This window comes from Brassica rapa, chromosome A10, assembly GCF_000309985.2.
Source record: "Brassica rapa cultivar Chiifu-401-42 chromosome A10, CAAS_Brap_v3.01, whole genome shotgun sequence".
NCBI lineage: Eukaryota > Viridiplantae > Streptophyta > Magnoliopsida > Brassicales > Brassicaceae > Brassica > Brassica rapa.
In genome coordinates this window covers 12,582,247-12,596,228 of record NC_024804.2, presented here as the reverse complement: position 1 = coordinate 12,596,228, position 13,982 = coordinate 12,582,247, and the positions used below count along the sequence as shown (strand labels likewise).

Here is a 13,982-nt window from a genome sequence, read left to right as displayed (position 1 = left end):
CATTTTAGGCATTATTTTTTGTTAACGAGTCGTTTTAAATATACAAAAATTTAATGTTAAGTTAAAAGTCTTTTTACATCTTTTTAAAAATATCTAATATTTTACTGGTTTTTCTTTTCTAAACCGAAAAATATTTATTTTTAACTTATACTTCTTCCAAAAGTCACTAAATGTTTCTATAATAGTCACCGGTTAAAAGTAAAATTTATAACCAGCTCTCAAAATCAATAACCTGATACGTAAATGGGAGAACGGGCCCTTGTAATTATAGGCTAAATCAGGATCTTATTTTTTTAAACGAAATTATCAAATCACAAAGCAATACCAGACTTACAAGTTCGAAACCATAAAACATACGTAGAACGGTAGAAGGGACCAACAAGGCTTACATTGTCAACAACACTTTTATTGTTTTTCTCAACAACAAAAAGAAAGAAAAGGAACTTGTTGTTAATTAACTTAGGTGTATTTACAAACACAAGAAAGAGAAGAAGCTTGAGGGGACAATTTTTTACAAAACCCACCAAGACGAAACCCGTTGGAAACGCAATATTTGTTGCAAAGTGGTAATTTTGCACACTCTCCTGCTACGTATAGCCATTCCGACCTACCCGCTTTCCCATCCCGTCCTCCTGCGGTAGCTACCTTTGTGGGCATCGTCAGGGGCGCATTAGTAGCATTTCCCTCTGTATCATCATATCAAAAAACATTTTGTTTTTTTTTTCTCACAAAAGAACACAAGATCTTAGGCGGAAAAGGAAATAATACTTCATGGATCATACATATATAATTTACCTGAAATAAGAAGAACAATGTACGCGAAAAGAAAGAGGTAATTGAGCTTCACGGCCATTCGTCTTTGCTTGGTAAAATACCCTCTGCACTCCTTAGTTTGCCTTTGAATGTGATCTTAATGTTGTTTGTTATTTATAGGAAAACGCATTAAAAAAGATGATTATGGGCCCTCGAGTGGTGCGTATGGTATCATTACTAATTCATAATTGGATATAATTATAAAAAGAAGGAGAAATGGGTTAGTTGAGTGATGTGCATAAGTTAGGGAGAGATTTCTGATCAATCTTTGACTATAATTCTACCTTTCAGTAGGTTTATAATTGGTTTTTGCACATTAAGTCAAAAGTATGAAAGTAGACAAGAAAAGGCGAGAGTCAAAAGTATGAAAAAAGAAAACATTGTCTAAATATATCTTCAGCTAGGGATATAACATGTATCAGTCTGCGTCCATATGATGCGCTATGTCACAATATTTTTCAGATCACGGTTGGGGATCATCCCAAGATGATACGGTTTCAGTGAAGCTCAAAGAGCTTTGATACATCTTGTGCGGTCTTGGTTTGAAATCTCATCCAAAAATATCAAAGATGGATGAGGGCGAAATCCTAGAGCTTTTAAGGCTTTTACACGCTTGAAGATCTCCACACAAAGATTTTGAAATATCTTATGTTATTTAGAGTTCAACAGTTTACGAATGTAACCTCGTTTGTACCTCTGAATAACACTTATGACGATTCTTTTTTTGTGTGTAAAAACTTTAAAGTGTTAACGGATGAAACAAGGGATAAAGTATCAATGATACACGATTTGCTTGCACATAACTTGACGTTTATTGATGAATGGGCTGAGTTACAAAGTCGTGCATCATAAGTATTTATAGTAAATAAGACTGAAAATCCTAATTAGAAAAGCCTAATCTTAATGGATAAACCATAATCATATTCGTAAGATAAATTACTTGAAATGTCATAAGTTAGCTACCACTTTTCAAAAATAAGTTTAATCAAAAATATTTTAACATTTGGGTTTATGATTTATTGTTTTTTATTTAGGGGGTGAGATTAGATTTATAAACTTCTATAAATGTTATATAAATAATTTTTGATAATTTATTAGAGTTGGTCTAGTTTTTTATCATAACAAACTTAAATTATTTATAAAAATGATTATCTTTTAAGGTTAAACTTGAAAAGTAATATCAAAATTGTGGTAAACTTGAAACTACCCATATTCTTAATTGGTTTATGAATACCAATTTGTACTCCTAGTATTTATTATAATAATTGATCTAGAATTTGGTCTTAAATAACTAACCAAGTAAAAAACAATTATTATTTTTTGGGTAAGAGAGAAATCCACTAAAAATTCAGACATTTCAAAACAACTTTTTTAGAAATACTTTACGATATAACTAAAAAAATTTTTATCACAAAAATAGTTTCAACGATCAAAGTGATCAAATTATGTTTCATTGAAGAAGCAAACATATTTTTATCCCTAAGATTAACTACACTAATCAATAATTATGATTTAGATTTTGAGAGAGGGTTTAGAGTTTTGGTCCTAAAAACATTTTTAAAACTTTTTGGAAGATCTAGCCATTTTCTTTCCTAAGTAAATTTTAATCTCTAAATGTAAAATTGTCTATTCTAAACTTCTTTTTTATTAAACCGTCTTAGATACATAAAAATCAACTGTTAAATTGATTTAACATTGATTATATATATATATCTAAAATGGCTTAGTTAGCAAAAAAAAAATTAAATGTGTAATTTTAAAAATTATTAAAATAAAGGATCATTCATTTACAGAAACATTAATTTTCTTTTATACGAATCTTCCTGTTTTAGAAAAATGCATAGGAGTCTGGGAAGAGGTGAGTTGGACATATACTAGCAAACTAAACACATTATATTTTAAAGTTAAAAAATCTATTATTGTTTTTAGGGACTTAAAATCTCAATATCCATCATTTACGTCGGTCAGGTCTTAGAAGGCTACATCCAATCATTATTCTTTTTGTCATCTGTAAATTTTAATTTAAAAAATCCAAGAATCAAGAGTTCATTGCAACATCTCAACCATCCTATGCTAAAATGGATTAATCACCAAACTAAACCAATAGCCTTTAGGAATATCCAGTCAGAATATAATTGGTATTTTTGTTATACATGATGAGAGTGATAAATTCAATAATGAATAAATAGGGTGGCAAAAGGAGAGCCATTGGATGAAAAGCAAAGTTGGCGAATGGGAGAGAGGTGGGGGCAAGGCACAGAAGGAGACAAGTGGCTTCTCAGCCTAATTAACCATTAGTTTTTTTTTTTTTTAATATTCCAATGGACCGCCGCCAATGACGTTTAGCTTCATTTTCATTTTCATTTTCATCTTTTCTTCTTCTTTCTCCTCTCCATCAACAACAAGCAGAGAGAGAAACAAACAAGGAAGAGAAGGAGTCGCGTGAAGGGAGACTCAGAGGCGGATAGAGAGATCTGCTCGTCTTCGTTCAAGATCCCTCGATTCATTCTCCTTCAATCTGAGGTGATTCTCCTTAAAATCATAATCTCTTTGATCGATTGATTGTATTCTCCGAGCGATTTTGTCGATTACATGTTGAATTTTAGGGTTTTCCAATTGCCAATCTATATAGGAAATGCGGTAATAGATAAAACGGTATATCTGGTTTAGGGCTTTAGAGTTTGGGAGCTTGTGATTTTGTTTCTGCGTGGATTGCGTTTCGAATATTGATTTGATCATTCAATTTTTCGTTCTGTTTGGTGAAAGGATTACTCGTGAAATTGAAAAAGTTCCCATTTTTATGAACAACGAGATCTCATGGCTTTATTCATTTTACTTCCACAGGCTCAGATTCTGAGAGGTGGGTGTATTCATACCGCTACGCCAATCTAATCAGCACTCTCTTGCTTTGAAATAGACTCAGCTATGCTGGAAGATGTGTCCTGTCACTAGGGCATTAGTTGCACGAGCTAGGACACATTCTGATCTAGCTGGAGTTAGTAGTTTTCTTCTTCTTCTTCTTCTGCTTGTGTAATTGTGTCGATTAGATGGAAAATAAGCCGAGTGTCTTGACCGATAAGTATGAAGTCGGGAGGTTGTTGGGTCAAGGTACGTTTGCCAAGGTGTATTATGGAAGGAGTGTTCATACTAACCAGAGCGTTGCTATCAAGATGATCGACAAGGATAAGGTTATGAAAGTTGGCCTTATGGAGCAGATCAAGCGAGAGATCTCTGTTATGAGGATCGCTAAACACCCTAACGTAGTTGAGCTATACGAGGTCATGGCAACTAAAACAAGGATCTACTTTGTTATGGAGTACTGTAAAGGAGGGGAGCTTTTCAACAAGGTTGCTAAAGGGAAGCTGAGAGACGATGTTGCTTGGAAATACTTTCATCAGCTTATCAACGCGGTTGATTTTTGCCACAGCAGGCAAGTGTATCATCGTGACATAAAGCCCGAGAATCTGTTGCTGGATGACAATGAGAATCTCAAGGTTTCTGATTTCGGGTTAAGTGCTCTCGCTGATTGCAAGCGGCAAGATGGTCTCCTCCACACAACTTGTGGTACGCCTGCGTATGTTGCTCCTGAAGTGATCAATCGAAAAGGCTATGATGGGACAAAGGCAGATATTTGGTCTTGTGGAGTAGTTTTGTTTGTTCTGTTGGCTGGGTATCTCCCTTTCCATGACTCTAACCTCATGGAGATGTACAGAAAGATAGGAAAAGGAGATTTTAAGGCCCCAAGCTGGTTCGCTCCAGAAGTACGGAGGCTGTTGTGTAAGATGCTGGACCCTAACCCTGAAACTAGAATCACCATCGCAAAAATCAAGGAGAGTTCTTGGTTCAGAAAAGGTTTACACATGAAACAGAAGAAGATGGAGAAACGAGTCAGAGAGACTAATCCCCTGGAAGCTAGTGCTGCAGGTCCAAGCGAGAACGGAGGAAGGGTCACAGAGGAAAACAATACAGACCAGCCTACAAGTATAAATGCGTTTGATATAATTGCCTCGTCTTCTGGGTTCGACCTGACGGGACTGTTTGGAGATGTGTACGACAAGCGAGAATCTAGATTCACATCCCAGAAACCTGCTTCAGTGATCATATCTAAGCTGGAGGAGGTGGCGCAACGGTTGAAACTGAGCATAAGAAAACGAGAAGCAGGTCTGTTCAAACTAGAAACTTCAAAGGAGGGAAGAAAAGGAAAACTATCGATGGATGCGGAAATATTCCAAGTGACGCCAACGTTTCATATGGTGGAAATGAAGAAATCTAATGGAGATACTCTAGAGTATCAGAAATTAGTGAAAGAGGATCTTAGGCCTGCTCTTGCAGATATTGTGTGGGTTTGGCAGAGCGACAAAGATGAGCAGTTAATTCCTGATTCAAACCAAGAGACCGAACAACAACAACAGGAAGAAGAAGAAGAACCATTGTAGTTTTGAGAATCTTTTGTTATCTTTCAAGTTCGTCTTAACTCTGATGTTAAACCGTACAGTAAATGAGTTTCCTGCATATAATAAAGTCGTTTCCAGAACTCATTGACAAAGCATTGAGAGTTGAGAACTTTTAATTGCTTGCTCTTACATCTTAACAGGTTAAAGAAAAAAAACACATGAGAAAAAGTACTTTAGCATCATCTGGTCGAATCACTGAAGTGAATTCAGATATAAAGAGAGCTAGAAACTGATAAAAGACTCGTCTTTATTGAAAATTTAATGGTGAAGACGAGATCTGTAATATAGTACAGTGACAATATGCGATTTAGTTGTTGTCCATTGCAACAATTAGACAATTACAGACAATGGAGATAGAGACAGAGAGAGAGTAAGAGAACTCAAGACGACTTGTCGGAATTGGAACAGAGATGGTTCCAGAGATAGCGGCCACTTGCCATGTCAACGCATGTCCAAAATCCAGACTTCATTGCCATTCCCACCTGAAAATGAGAGAAACCCATTTTAATCCAAAATAGAGAGAATGACGATCCGAGGCAAAAGAAGAAGAAGAGACCTTAGAGAATTTGGAGTCAGAGTCAGAGTCAGCGTCGACGGGATCAGCTTCGGCGAGAGGGTCGGCGAGAGGATCGTCGTAGGAAGTGTTGAGCTTCTTGAGGACAAAGAAGCCAGCTAGAGTAGCCGACAAGAATATGAGGATCAGCCTTAACGGACACATCTCTCTTTCTTCTTTCTCCTCGCTTGATTTTGCTTTTCTGCAGTTGATATGAAAGACAATGAGGAGAGAGAAAGATAGAGGAGTTGATGAAGACTAGAGAGAGAGAGGGTAAGAAAAATTCAAAGGGAGAGGTTGAAGAAGTGTCAAAGTAGGTAGGCCACTCCCGAAAGTTATCTCCAAAATTTCAATATTCACCTAATAACACCTTTAGATGGCTGATCGTCACATCATCACTGTTTATTTATCTTTATTAAATTCAAAGTTTTATTCCATTTGTTGAAAAAGTGAGTGGTTTTGGCAACCTAATCTGTAAGAACGTGAGACACCACGTTTATGCTAATTGTTCTCTTAGTGAAAGATGCATATGACATTACAAGTAGATAGTAAACAAATAGAAATAAACCAGAGTGATTTGTTGACATTTTTCACTAACTTTAGTTGGATCTTCATCACACCATTCACCATTCACCATTCTTCCTCTTTATCCTATCATTTTGACTTCCTCACAATCATTTCTGCCATCAAAAGTATTCTTCTTTGCCTCTGTTGAACAAATGCAAGTAATTATAGAGAAAGCTTGACCTCGTTTTATCATTATTTTACTATGGAAAAGCGAAAGAGCCTAGCTTTACCTGGCTTTGGGGATTGTTTTCTTGTTTTGAGAACTTAGAACTTTGCAAACTTGGCAATTTTAGCAAGGGCAGTTCTTAAGCTTCCTATGCCAGCTCCTGATCTTGAGCTCACCATCATCTGTAAAAATTATTAAAACATTAAACCACTTCCTTCCTAGGTTTCATCTTCTTGCAAACACAAACTTGCTAAATCATATTCATACATACATACCAGAGGCTGGACAATTGATCTGTTTGCCTTCAACTTCTGCATTTTTGTTAAGAAAAAATAAATATTAGTATAAGCAGAGAATAAACAACAGTCTTTTTTTTTATGCATTCCTTATTAATACATTTAGAGCATAGTAAGTAAGACCTCTTCGATTTGCATTGCTCGACGTGCCACATCCATTGGAAAAACAACATCTGTCTTGGTTAAGACTATCTGATACTTTGTATTCGATCTGCGATTCAGTTTTCAACTATCAGGACACTTGCCATTATAAACAGAGATGATTAAGAGCAGCAACAATTGTTTTACCTCTCCATCAGATTAATAAGCTCCTGGTCTCTTGGCTTCATGCCCCATTTGGTGTCAACAAGAAGGCATACCCTTTTAAGACTACTTCTTGTTGAGACATATTCCTTTACCTGCATGGATCGGTGTTAAACATATTACAATCATTGAGAGCAAGCAAAATCAACATTATAAATTCTAGTCAGAGGCAGATGATACTCACAAGATCTTCCCAAGCTTCCTTAACTTCATCTTTTGCATAGGCAAAGCCGTAGCCTGGTAAGTCAACAAGGCGAACCTTCGGACCGAGGTCGAAAAAATTGATGGTCTGCAGTGAACAAAGCCTTCGTTATTATTACAGGTAAATGCTAAGCCGTACAAGGGAGTGATTCTCAGAAAGAGGGAATACCTGAGTCAGTCCTGGTTTGTCAGATGTCCTTACAACACCCCACTGTCTGGTAAGAGCATTTAGCAGCGACGATTTGCCAACATTTGACCTTCCTGATCAGAGTTAAGACACCAAATAGCTCCACCTTTTACTAAAGTTCTGTCTTGTCTAATGTAACTAAACATGCATACTCCTAATGTTTCTATGGTACTGGTGGGAATAACAATTAAATACATTACCTGCAAATGCAATCTCAGGTACATCAGGAGGTGGAAATGACGATGAAACATTTGCTGCAGCAAAGAATTCCAACTTATTCCTAAATAGCTGCAAATAGGCAATCACAACATTAGCTTAGACTTTCTAAGCAAGGCAATCTATTATCTTCAGATCTTAGAGACAGAGCATGAGGAATATGAACATACACTTTCTTCTATACGCTCTCTCTCTGTGCTGGTAGACTGAGGGATATTATCTAACGGAGCAGGAAGCTCTGTGTTGTAGCCAGCCTTCTTTAGTTCAGTCAAGCGTCTACGCCCCAGCAGCTGCCGTAAAAATGTATGTTACAAGCCAGGTAATGAATATGTATATGAAGATTATGTAAGATACCACAAAAACCTGTAAATTACATTTTCTTCCACATAGGAAAGGATCGACTGACTAGGCTGAATTGCACGAAACTGTGCATTTTGCGACATTTCTACACTCTTCTTCTCTTTATCGTTCTTCTTCTTTTCTTTATGGCTTACTGAAAAAAAGGATAAAGAAACAGCAAGTTAGGAGATGCACCAAGTGAAACTGATTCTAGTGAAAGAAGCACAAAGAGATAACTAACCATCAAGAATGACATCATCATCTATTCTCTTATTCGAGGTATCATAGGGATCAAGCCGTATCCTCTTTCTCTTCCTTGGCTGATCCTCCTGACCATCTAAACCATCGTCCAACACTTTCTTCTCTGCAAACGCCTGCTTCTTAGCCTTATAAGAAGGCACATCAGAGCTTCTCCTCCGGCTCACATCCCCATTTTTATCCAAATCATCTCTCTTCCGATAACTTTGCTTTCGAGGAGTATCATGCTTTCCATCATCTCCCCTCGGTGACTTTGTTTTCAACATCCCTCTTGTCGTTTTTGCAGCATCATTAGTGGTCTTTAAACTAGAACTAGACCTTTGCTTTGTCTTTGAAGCAGCCCACATGGTGCGTGGAACTTCGTTCACATGGCTATGCTCAGTGAGCTCAGCCTTAGTGGCGTAGACCCTCTTCTTCTTCACATACGAGACCTTAGCTTTACTACTATTCCGAGGGGTTGTGTCATCATCATCACTTCTGCGAGTACTGGATCTATTACTTCCTTTGTAAGAAGAATTAGAATTGAGAGATGAAAGCTTCAGCCTTTTCTTGAGCTTTTGATCAAAAGCCATTGAGCAAATATAAAGATGCAAACTTTATCCACCTGCAATTGGAAAAAAAACTAATGCCATTAACACAGAGATTGAAATGGAGAGGAACCCAGAACCATCACAACATAAACACAATCGATTCCGCTATACAATAAATAGGAATATGCATATATGATTGAAACAAGGAGAAAAGGTGAAACCTTTGCGGATTTGTGCGACGAACGCGAACAGAGGAAGGATAGGAAGAAATGGAGATTTCAGGGTTTAGCTGTTGATGCTCTCTGAGGGTTTTGGAGTTAGATATGTCTCTTATTGGGCTTTTGTTTGACCTTGTTCACTAGTTTTCAGTTATAATGGGCTTTTGTTGGGCCTATAATGGATTGTTCAAGGAGAATGTATTTATTGACGAACTCATCGTACGTTAACGTCATTATAGAAGTGTGTGGAGTTCACGTTATGTAATTTGTGGGATCCATGATTACCGGATCCGACCAGTGTTGAGTTAACTTTAGCTGTTTGATAAAACTTTTATTTGGCTTCGGCCAATAGACTTATATTTTTCCTATGATGAGATCCATATGCTATGTAATTTAACTCTTTTTCGAAAAATAGAACATTGCTAACAAAATTTGGACATGCAATTCTCATATTTTAACGAGTTAATCCGAAATTTAGCCACTCTTATGTCCGTAAAATCGATGTTATGGCAACAAACAAACGCTCGTCTATACACTAATCCTCTATAAAACCGTTTAATTAGTACCTAGAGTTTTTTCTTTTGAACATTGTCATAAATAAGTTCTTTTTGTTTGCTTCTTTTACAAGATTATGGATTGTGAATTACATTTGGGGGACAGAGAGATAATGACTGTCATTTCAAAAGAAATGCTTTGTTGTTTCTTGGAATGAGTCTTGACATGGAAGCCACTCTTAGCCTTTTTGAATGCTTCAAGGAGCGAAATTTAAGTAAACCCCCCCTTTTGATTAAGAAACTACTTTTTTGTTCTGTTCTTTTTCTTATCTGTTCTGAAAGAGACAAAACAAGAGTTAAAGAAGAGAGAGTGGACCCCAAACTGAACCCTCTCTTTTACTTCTCATTGCTTTTGTCCTTGTTTTTTTATTGACAAGAGTTCACAAGTCTTGTGAGAAAAATGAAAGAGATGAATCAGAAAATGGGGACTCACAAGTTCAGATTTTCAGACATCATGCCTCCCTCATGGCTCTATAAGCTCAAAGGCATGAGCAGAAGTAGCAGAAAACACCTTCCTTCTTCTCCCAAACACCTCTCCACTGATGCTTCTTCCTCAAGAAACACTCTTCGTCTTTCTTCATCTCCTTATCACCCTCAAGGCTCTTCTTCACCCCCTAAATCTCCTTTCAAGAGAAAACTCAAACGTAAAACCGTTTACAAGCCTTCCTCTAGGCTCAAGCTCTCTTCCTCCTCCTTCAACCCTCATGCCCCTCTCACAACTTCTCGTAATCATCGCTCTAAACCAACCTCTCCAAATGAAATCATTCTTGAGCCTTCTCTCACTTCTTCTCGGAATCATCGCTCTAAGTCATTCTCTGCAAATGCAATCATTGTAGAGCCTTCTCTCACTTCTTCTCGGGATCATCGCTCTAAACCATCCTCTGCAAATGCAGTCTCTGATTCCACCGTTGGAAGCTCATCAGATCCTCTGTCATCATCTCCTTCTGAGCAAGACTATCTTGAATCTCATTCAGTTGACGTCAAGAACAACCATTCTGTGAAGAAGCATGTTTCTGAAGATCCTTTAGTCTCAGACAACTCAAGTCCTGTCCTGGCTGAGACTATGAAGAAACCACATTTCGAAATAAAGACGCAACAGAAACTCAAGAAACCGAAAGCTGGTTCAACAGGTATAAGGATTCGGGCGCATTCACCAAGAATCGCCAGAAAGAAGACAAAGGGGAGAACGTCCCCACAACCAATGAAGAAGGAAACAGCAGAGAGTTTCGCTATAGTTTTGACTTCAGTGGATCCAGAGAGAGACTTCAGAGAATCTATGGTCGAGATGATCGTCGAGAACAAGATGAAGGAGCAGAAAGACCTGGAAGATCTTCTTGCATGTTATCTTTCTCTGAACTCAAGCGAGTATCACGACACAATCATCAAAGCCTTCGAGAAAACATGGTTTCATTTGACTCACTCTATGTAAAAGTAAAACCAAACAACTTTATTGAAACACACATGTAACCTTTTTACATTTTGAAACCAGCAAGTTTGTTTATCCACATTATTACTATAGACATTACATGAATAAAAAGTGAGAGAAGCTTAGCGCCTTGAGCTCCGTGGCTTCCTGGAAACAGCATAAGGCGACTGAAACCCAACGTTCTCAACGTCTCCAACAGTTTTGATCAACCTTCTTTTTCTAGCCTCTTCCACCAGCGACCGATGCAGCAGCTGTCCCTGCACGTCTACAAGCGAGCGGTTCCTCGTGAGCACGCGGTTGTCTGATGCCAGTCTCAAGTTACTTGAACTAGAAGAAGCTGCATACATGTTGGCTTGTCCTGAATGGAGATGATAGCTTTCTTCAGGGCAAAACCTTGTCACGTTGTGAGTTCTGTTCATAGCAGGAGGTTGGGAGGAGATGTGCTCATCTACAGATATGTAGTTGAGGTTGGAGTAAGACCCTGAATTTGAAGAACTCTGAGAATACGTCTCATCGTGAAAATCATCTGCAGTTTTTTAATTTTCTCTCTCAAAAAACTTTTTTTGTAATAAACATATGAATCACACACTACAGAGGTTGGATCTGTTTGTTACTTTACATTACCTTGTAGCCAATCTTGACGGCCTGGAGCCATATAGTTAGAGAGTGAAGCTCGAGAGGATGAAGGAGAGGAAGAATAGTGATAAGGAGTATGAAAATCATGAAGAGATTCATCATCTTCCTCGGACCTCCAACCAGGGACCAAAGAAGAGATCTCTCCATCAATCATTTTAGCAATCTCTACCGGATCCCATTCTGTGATCTCTAGTTCTTTCACCATCTCCGTCGCAACATCTATGGAAGTATCATTCATGATGTCAAAGCAGAAGGACACGTTCTTTGCTAGACCTGAAAAAAAAAAGAAACAATTATGTAACCAAATAACAAAATGATCAGCTTAATCAACTCAGTTCTTTTTACCATTTTCATTTGCGATTGGAAGTTTCAGATAGATTTTGTTATCTTCAGAGTCCAGCTCCTCAGTTTCATCGTCTTCCAGCTTCAATCTATCCATTTCATTTTCATTCAAGAAGGGCTTCAGATTCCTAGCACCACTCGCGTACACCATCCACGACTCGTCAGACGCGAGAAACGGATCTTGCAATAGTTCTCTTGCTGATACTCTCATTGAGGCAGGCACAAGGCATTTCCCGATGAATCTCTGTGCCTCGATGTCTTCAACTCTGTAAAACGCTCCTGGTAGCTTTCCCTGGAAAAGAAACACATTAGTTCAACTGAGGTAGCTTCATCAATATTCTCACACAGATATTAAGACATACCGCGACAACTTTCTTGTAAATCTGCGCTGGATTGTTGCATTCACTATATGGGAACTCAGAGGTGATCATCTCCAAAAAGCACATACCAAAGGAATAAACGTCAATGAGTTCATTATAGTTCTCCTCGTATAGTTCTGGAGCCATGAACTCGGGAGTGCCTAGGTGACAAAGAAGCACAGAGTGGACTACTAAGCAAAGGATCTGTACAAGTGAGGACAAATGAGTTTTGCTACATACCGATGACACTAGTGGCGGCGTGGCAGTCCCGGAGCATTCTTGCAAGACCAAGATCGCCTATTTTGACTTGACCAAGATGGCCATTAACAAAGATGTTATCACACTTAAGGTCTCTATGGATCACAGGAGGGTCATGGCCGTGGAGATAAACAAGCCCTTCCAAGATCTGCCGAGCCCATGACTTGATTGCTCGAATATCTATCCGCAAGTACTTGTTTTTATATCTACACAAGAAAAGGGGACAGGTTCATACAAAGAAAAGTTTGAGAGAAATCTTTTTTAAAGGTGTAAGAGGATTACTGTCGGAGGGTCCCAGAAGTGAACAACTCGGTGATGAAGTTGAGAGTATGGGAATGAACATCGATCCAGGAAGTGTAGAAACGAATGATAGATTTGTGGTTTAGAGTGCTGAGAAGATGAACCTCTGAGTATAGTCTTTGTAGATCAACAGAAGAGCGTAGAACCTCTTTTAGCTTCACCTGGCTCCACGCTACTTCTATCCCCAGCATCTCGTCTATTGCTTTGTACACTGTCTTCATCGCTCCCCTTCCAAGAACTTCAGCAAACTGTTCCAGCATAAAAACCAAGTGTTACAGAAAAGGTATTGATTCGTGGACATAAGAGTCTGTCTCCCTACTTACACGTCCATAGCGACCAGTCGGATCGGTTTCCACATACTCTGAAACTTGATTCATGTTCATGGTTGACCAAAACTAGATTGCTGCTCCCAAATTTTTTGAGACGATGAGCTCTCTTTGGATCCCAAAAGTCGTCCTATTACTTCTTATTCTACTTCATCAAAGAAGCGTCAGCAGATAATATGCTGAACAGTACGTGGCTTGAATCACATAATATAATGAATAAATATAAGAGCCTCAACGTTGCTTGCATCACATGTATTACAGATAATCATTTTATTTTTATTGACCCATTTGTAAAACATAAATAAGAAAAAACACACACAAAGCTTTGACAAATCTTTGTTGCTAATAAAAGATACTCAAGCCATAGCATTGACAAAAACCATCAAACGTGCATCATTTTGAAAAAAATAAATGGGTAAATATGCTAAAGAAGAAAGAGAATATACCCTTGGTTTATTTTGTCAACCACAGATACAATAGCAAAGATGATAAGAGTTAAGAAAAGTGTGGTGTTATTGGAAATGCGATACTGGGGAAGGTAAGAGTTTTGTTGCTTGAGGAAACTGCACGATTCAATGGTACCCATTATTAGTTTGGTGGAAACTACAAATGCAATATATTGAAACTAAGGAAAAAAAAATGAAAACGACAAGAAAAAAGGGGAAAGTCTTCAGAACATA

At 37.9% G+C, this 13,982-nt stretch overlaps 6 protein-coding genes across 6 annotated transcripts; 2 read left to right on the top strand and 4 right to left on the bottom strand.

The window, feature by feature from the left end:
- Nucleotides 1–265: 265 nt before the first annotated feature.
- LOC103845266 (defensin-like protein 37) lies at nucleotides 266–2,783 on the bottom strand. Its single transcript, XM_018655492.2, has 2 exons — nucleotides 796–2,783; nucleotides 266–686 (listed from the first exon to the last, which is right to left on the bottom strand). Exons 1-2 carry the CDS (start codon nucleotides 851–853, stop codon nucleotides 460–462), a joined length of 285 nt encoding a protein of 94 aa, XP_018511008.1. The 5' UTR covers nucleotides 854–2,783; the 3' UTR covers nucleotides 266–459.
- A 327-nt stretch (nucleotides 2,784–3,110) lies between these two features.
- On the top strand, nucleotides 3,111–5,349 carry LOC103845265 (CBL-interacting serine/threonine-protein kinase 10). Its single transcript, XM_009122100.3, has 2 exons — nucleotides 3,111–3,336; nucleotides 3,658–5,349. Exon 2 carries the CDS (start codon nucleotides 3,861–3,863, stop codon nucleotides 5,247–5,249), a length of 1,389 nt encoding a protein of 462 aa, XP_009120348.1. The 5' UTR covers nucleotides 3,111–3,336; nucleotides 3,658–3,860; the 3' UTR covers nucleotides 5,250–5,349.
- A 145-nt stretch (nucleotides 5,350–5,494) lies between these two features.
- LOC103845264 lies at nucleotides 5,495–6,154 on the bottom strand. Its single transcript, XM_009122099.3, has 2 exons — nucleotides 5,824–6,154; nucleotides 5,495–5,749 (listed from the first exon to the last, which is right to left on the bottom strand). The coding sequence occupies exons 1-2, from the start codon at nucleotides 5,983–5,985 to the stop codon at nucleotides 5,648–5,650; spliced, it is 264 nt and encodes an 87-aa protein (XP_009120347.1). The 5' UTR covers nucleotides 5,986–6,154; the 3' UTR covers nucleotides 5,495–5,647.
- Nucleotides 6,155–6,293: 139 nt separating this feature from the next.
- Nucleotides 6,294–9,252, bottom strand: LOC103845263. The gene is made up of 12 exons (XM_009122098.3): nucleotides 9,105–9,252; nucleotides 8,337–8,957; nucleotides 8,131–8,249; nucleotides 7,927–8,046; nucleotides 7,741–7,828; nucleotides 7,523–7,614; nucleotides 7,337–7,441; nucleotides 7,138–7,247; nucleotides 6,973–7,060; nucleotides 6,829–6,864; nucleotides 6,618–6,735; nucleotides 6,294–6,528 (listed from the first exon to the last, which is right to left on the bottom strand). The coding sequence occupies exons 2-11, from the start codon at nucleotides 8,923–8,925 to the stop codon at nucleotides 6,652–6,654; spliced, it is 1,431 nt and encodes a 476-aa protein (XP_009120346.1). The 5' UTR covers nucleotides 8,926–8,957; nucleotides 9,105–9,252; the 3' UTR covers nucleotides 6,294–6,528; nucleotides 6,618–6,651.
- A 260-nt stretch (nucleotides 9,253–9,512) lies between these two features.
- LOC103845261 (transcription repressor OFP3-like) lies at nucleotides 9,513–11,160 on the top strand. The gene has a single exon (XM_009122096.3). It carries the CDS (start codon nucleotides 10,056–10,058, stop codon nucleotides 11,082–11,084), a length of 1,029 nt encoding a protein of 342 aa, XP_009120344.1. The 5' UTR covers nucleotides 9,513–10,055; the 3' UTR covers nucleotides 11,085–11,160.
- LOC103845262 (probable serine/threonine-protein kinase WNK4) lies at nucleotides 11,082–13,982 on the bottom strand. Its single transcript, XM_033281809.1, has 7 exons — nucleotides 13,300–13,982; nucleotides 12,959–13,224; nucleotides 12,659–12,882; nucleotides 12,422–12,579; nucleotides 12,063–12,351; nucleotides 11,706–11,990; nucleotides 11,082–11,607 (listed from the first exon to the last, which is right to left on the bottom strand). The coding sequence occupies exons 1-7, from the start codon at nucleotides 13,357–13,359 to the stop codon at nucleotides 11,204–11,206; spliced, it is 1,686 nt and encodes a 561-aa protein (XP_033137700.1). The 5' UTR covers nucleotides 13,360–13,982; the 3' UTR covers nucleotides 11,082–11,203.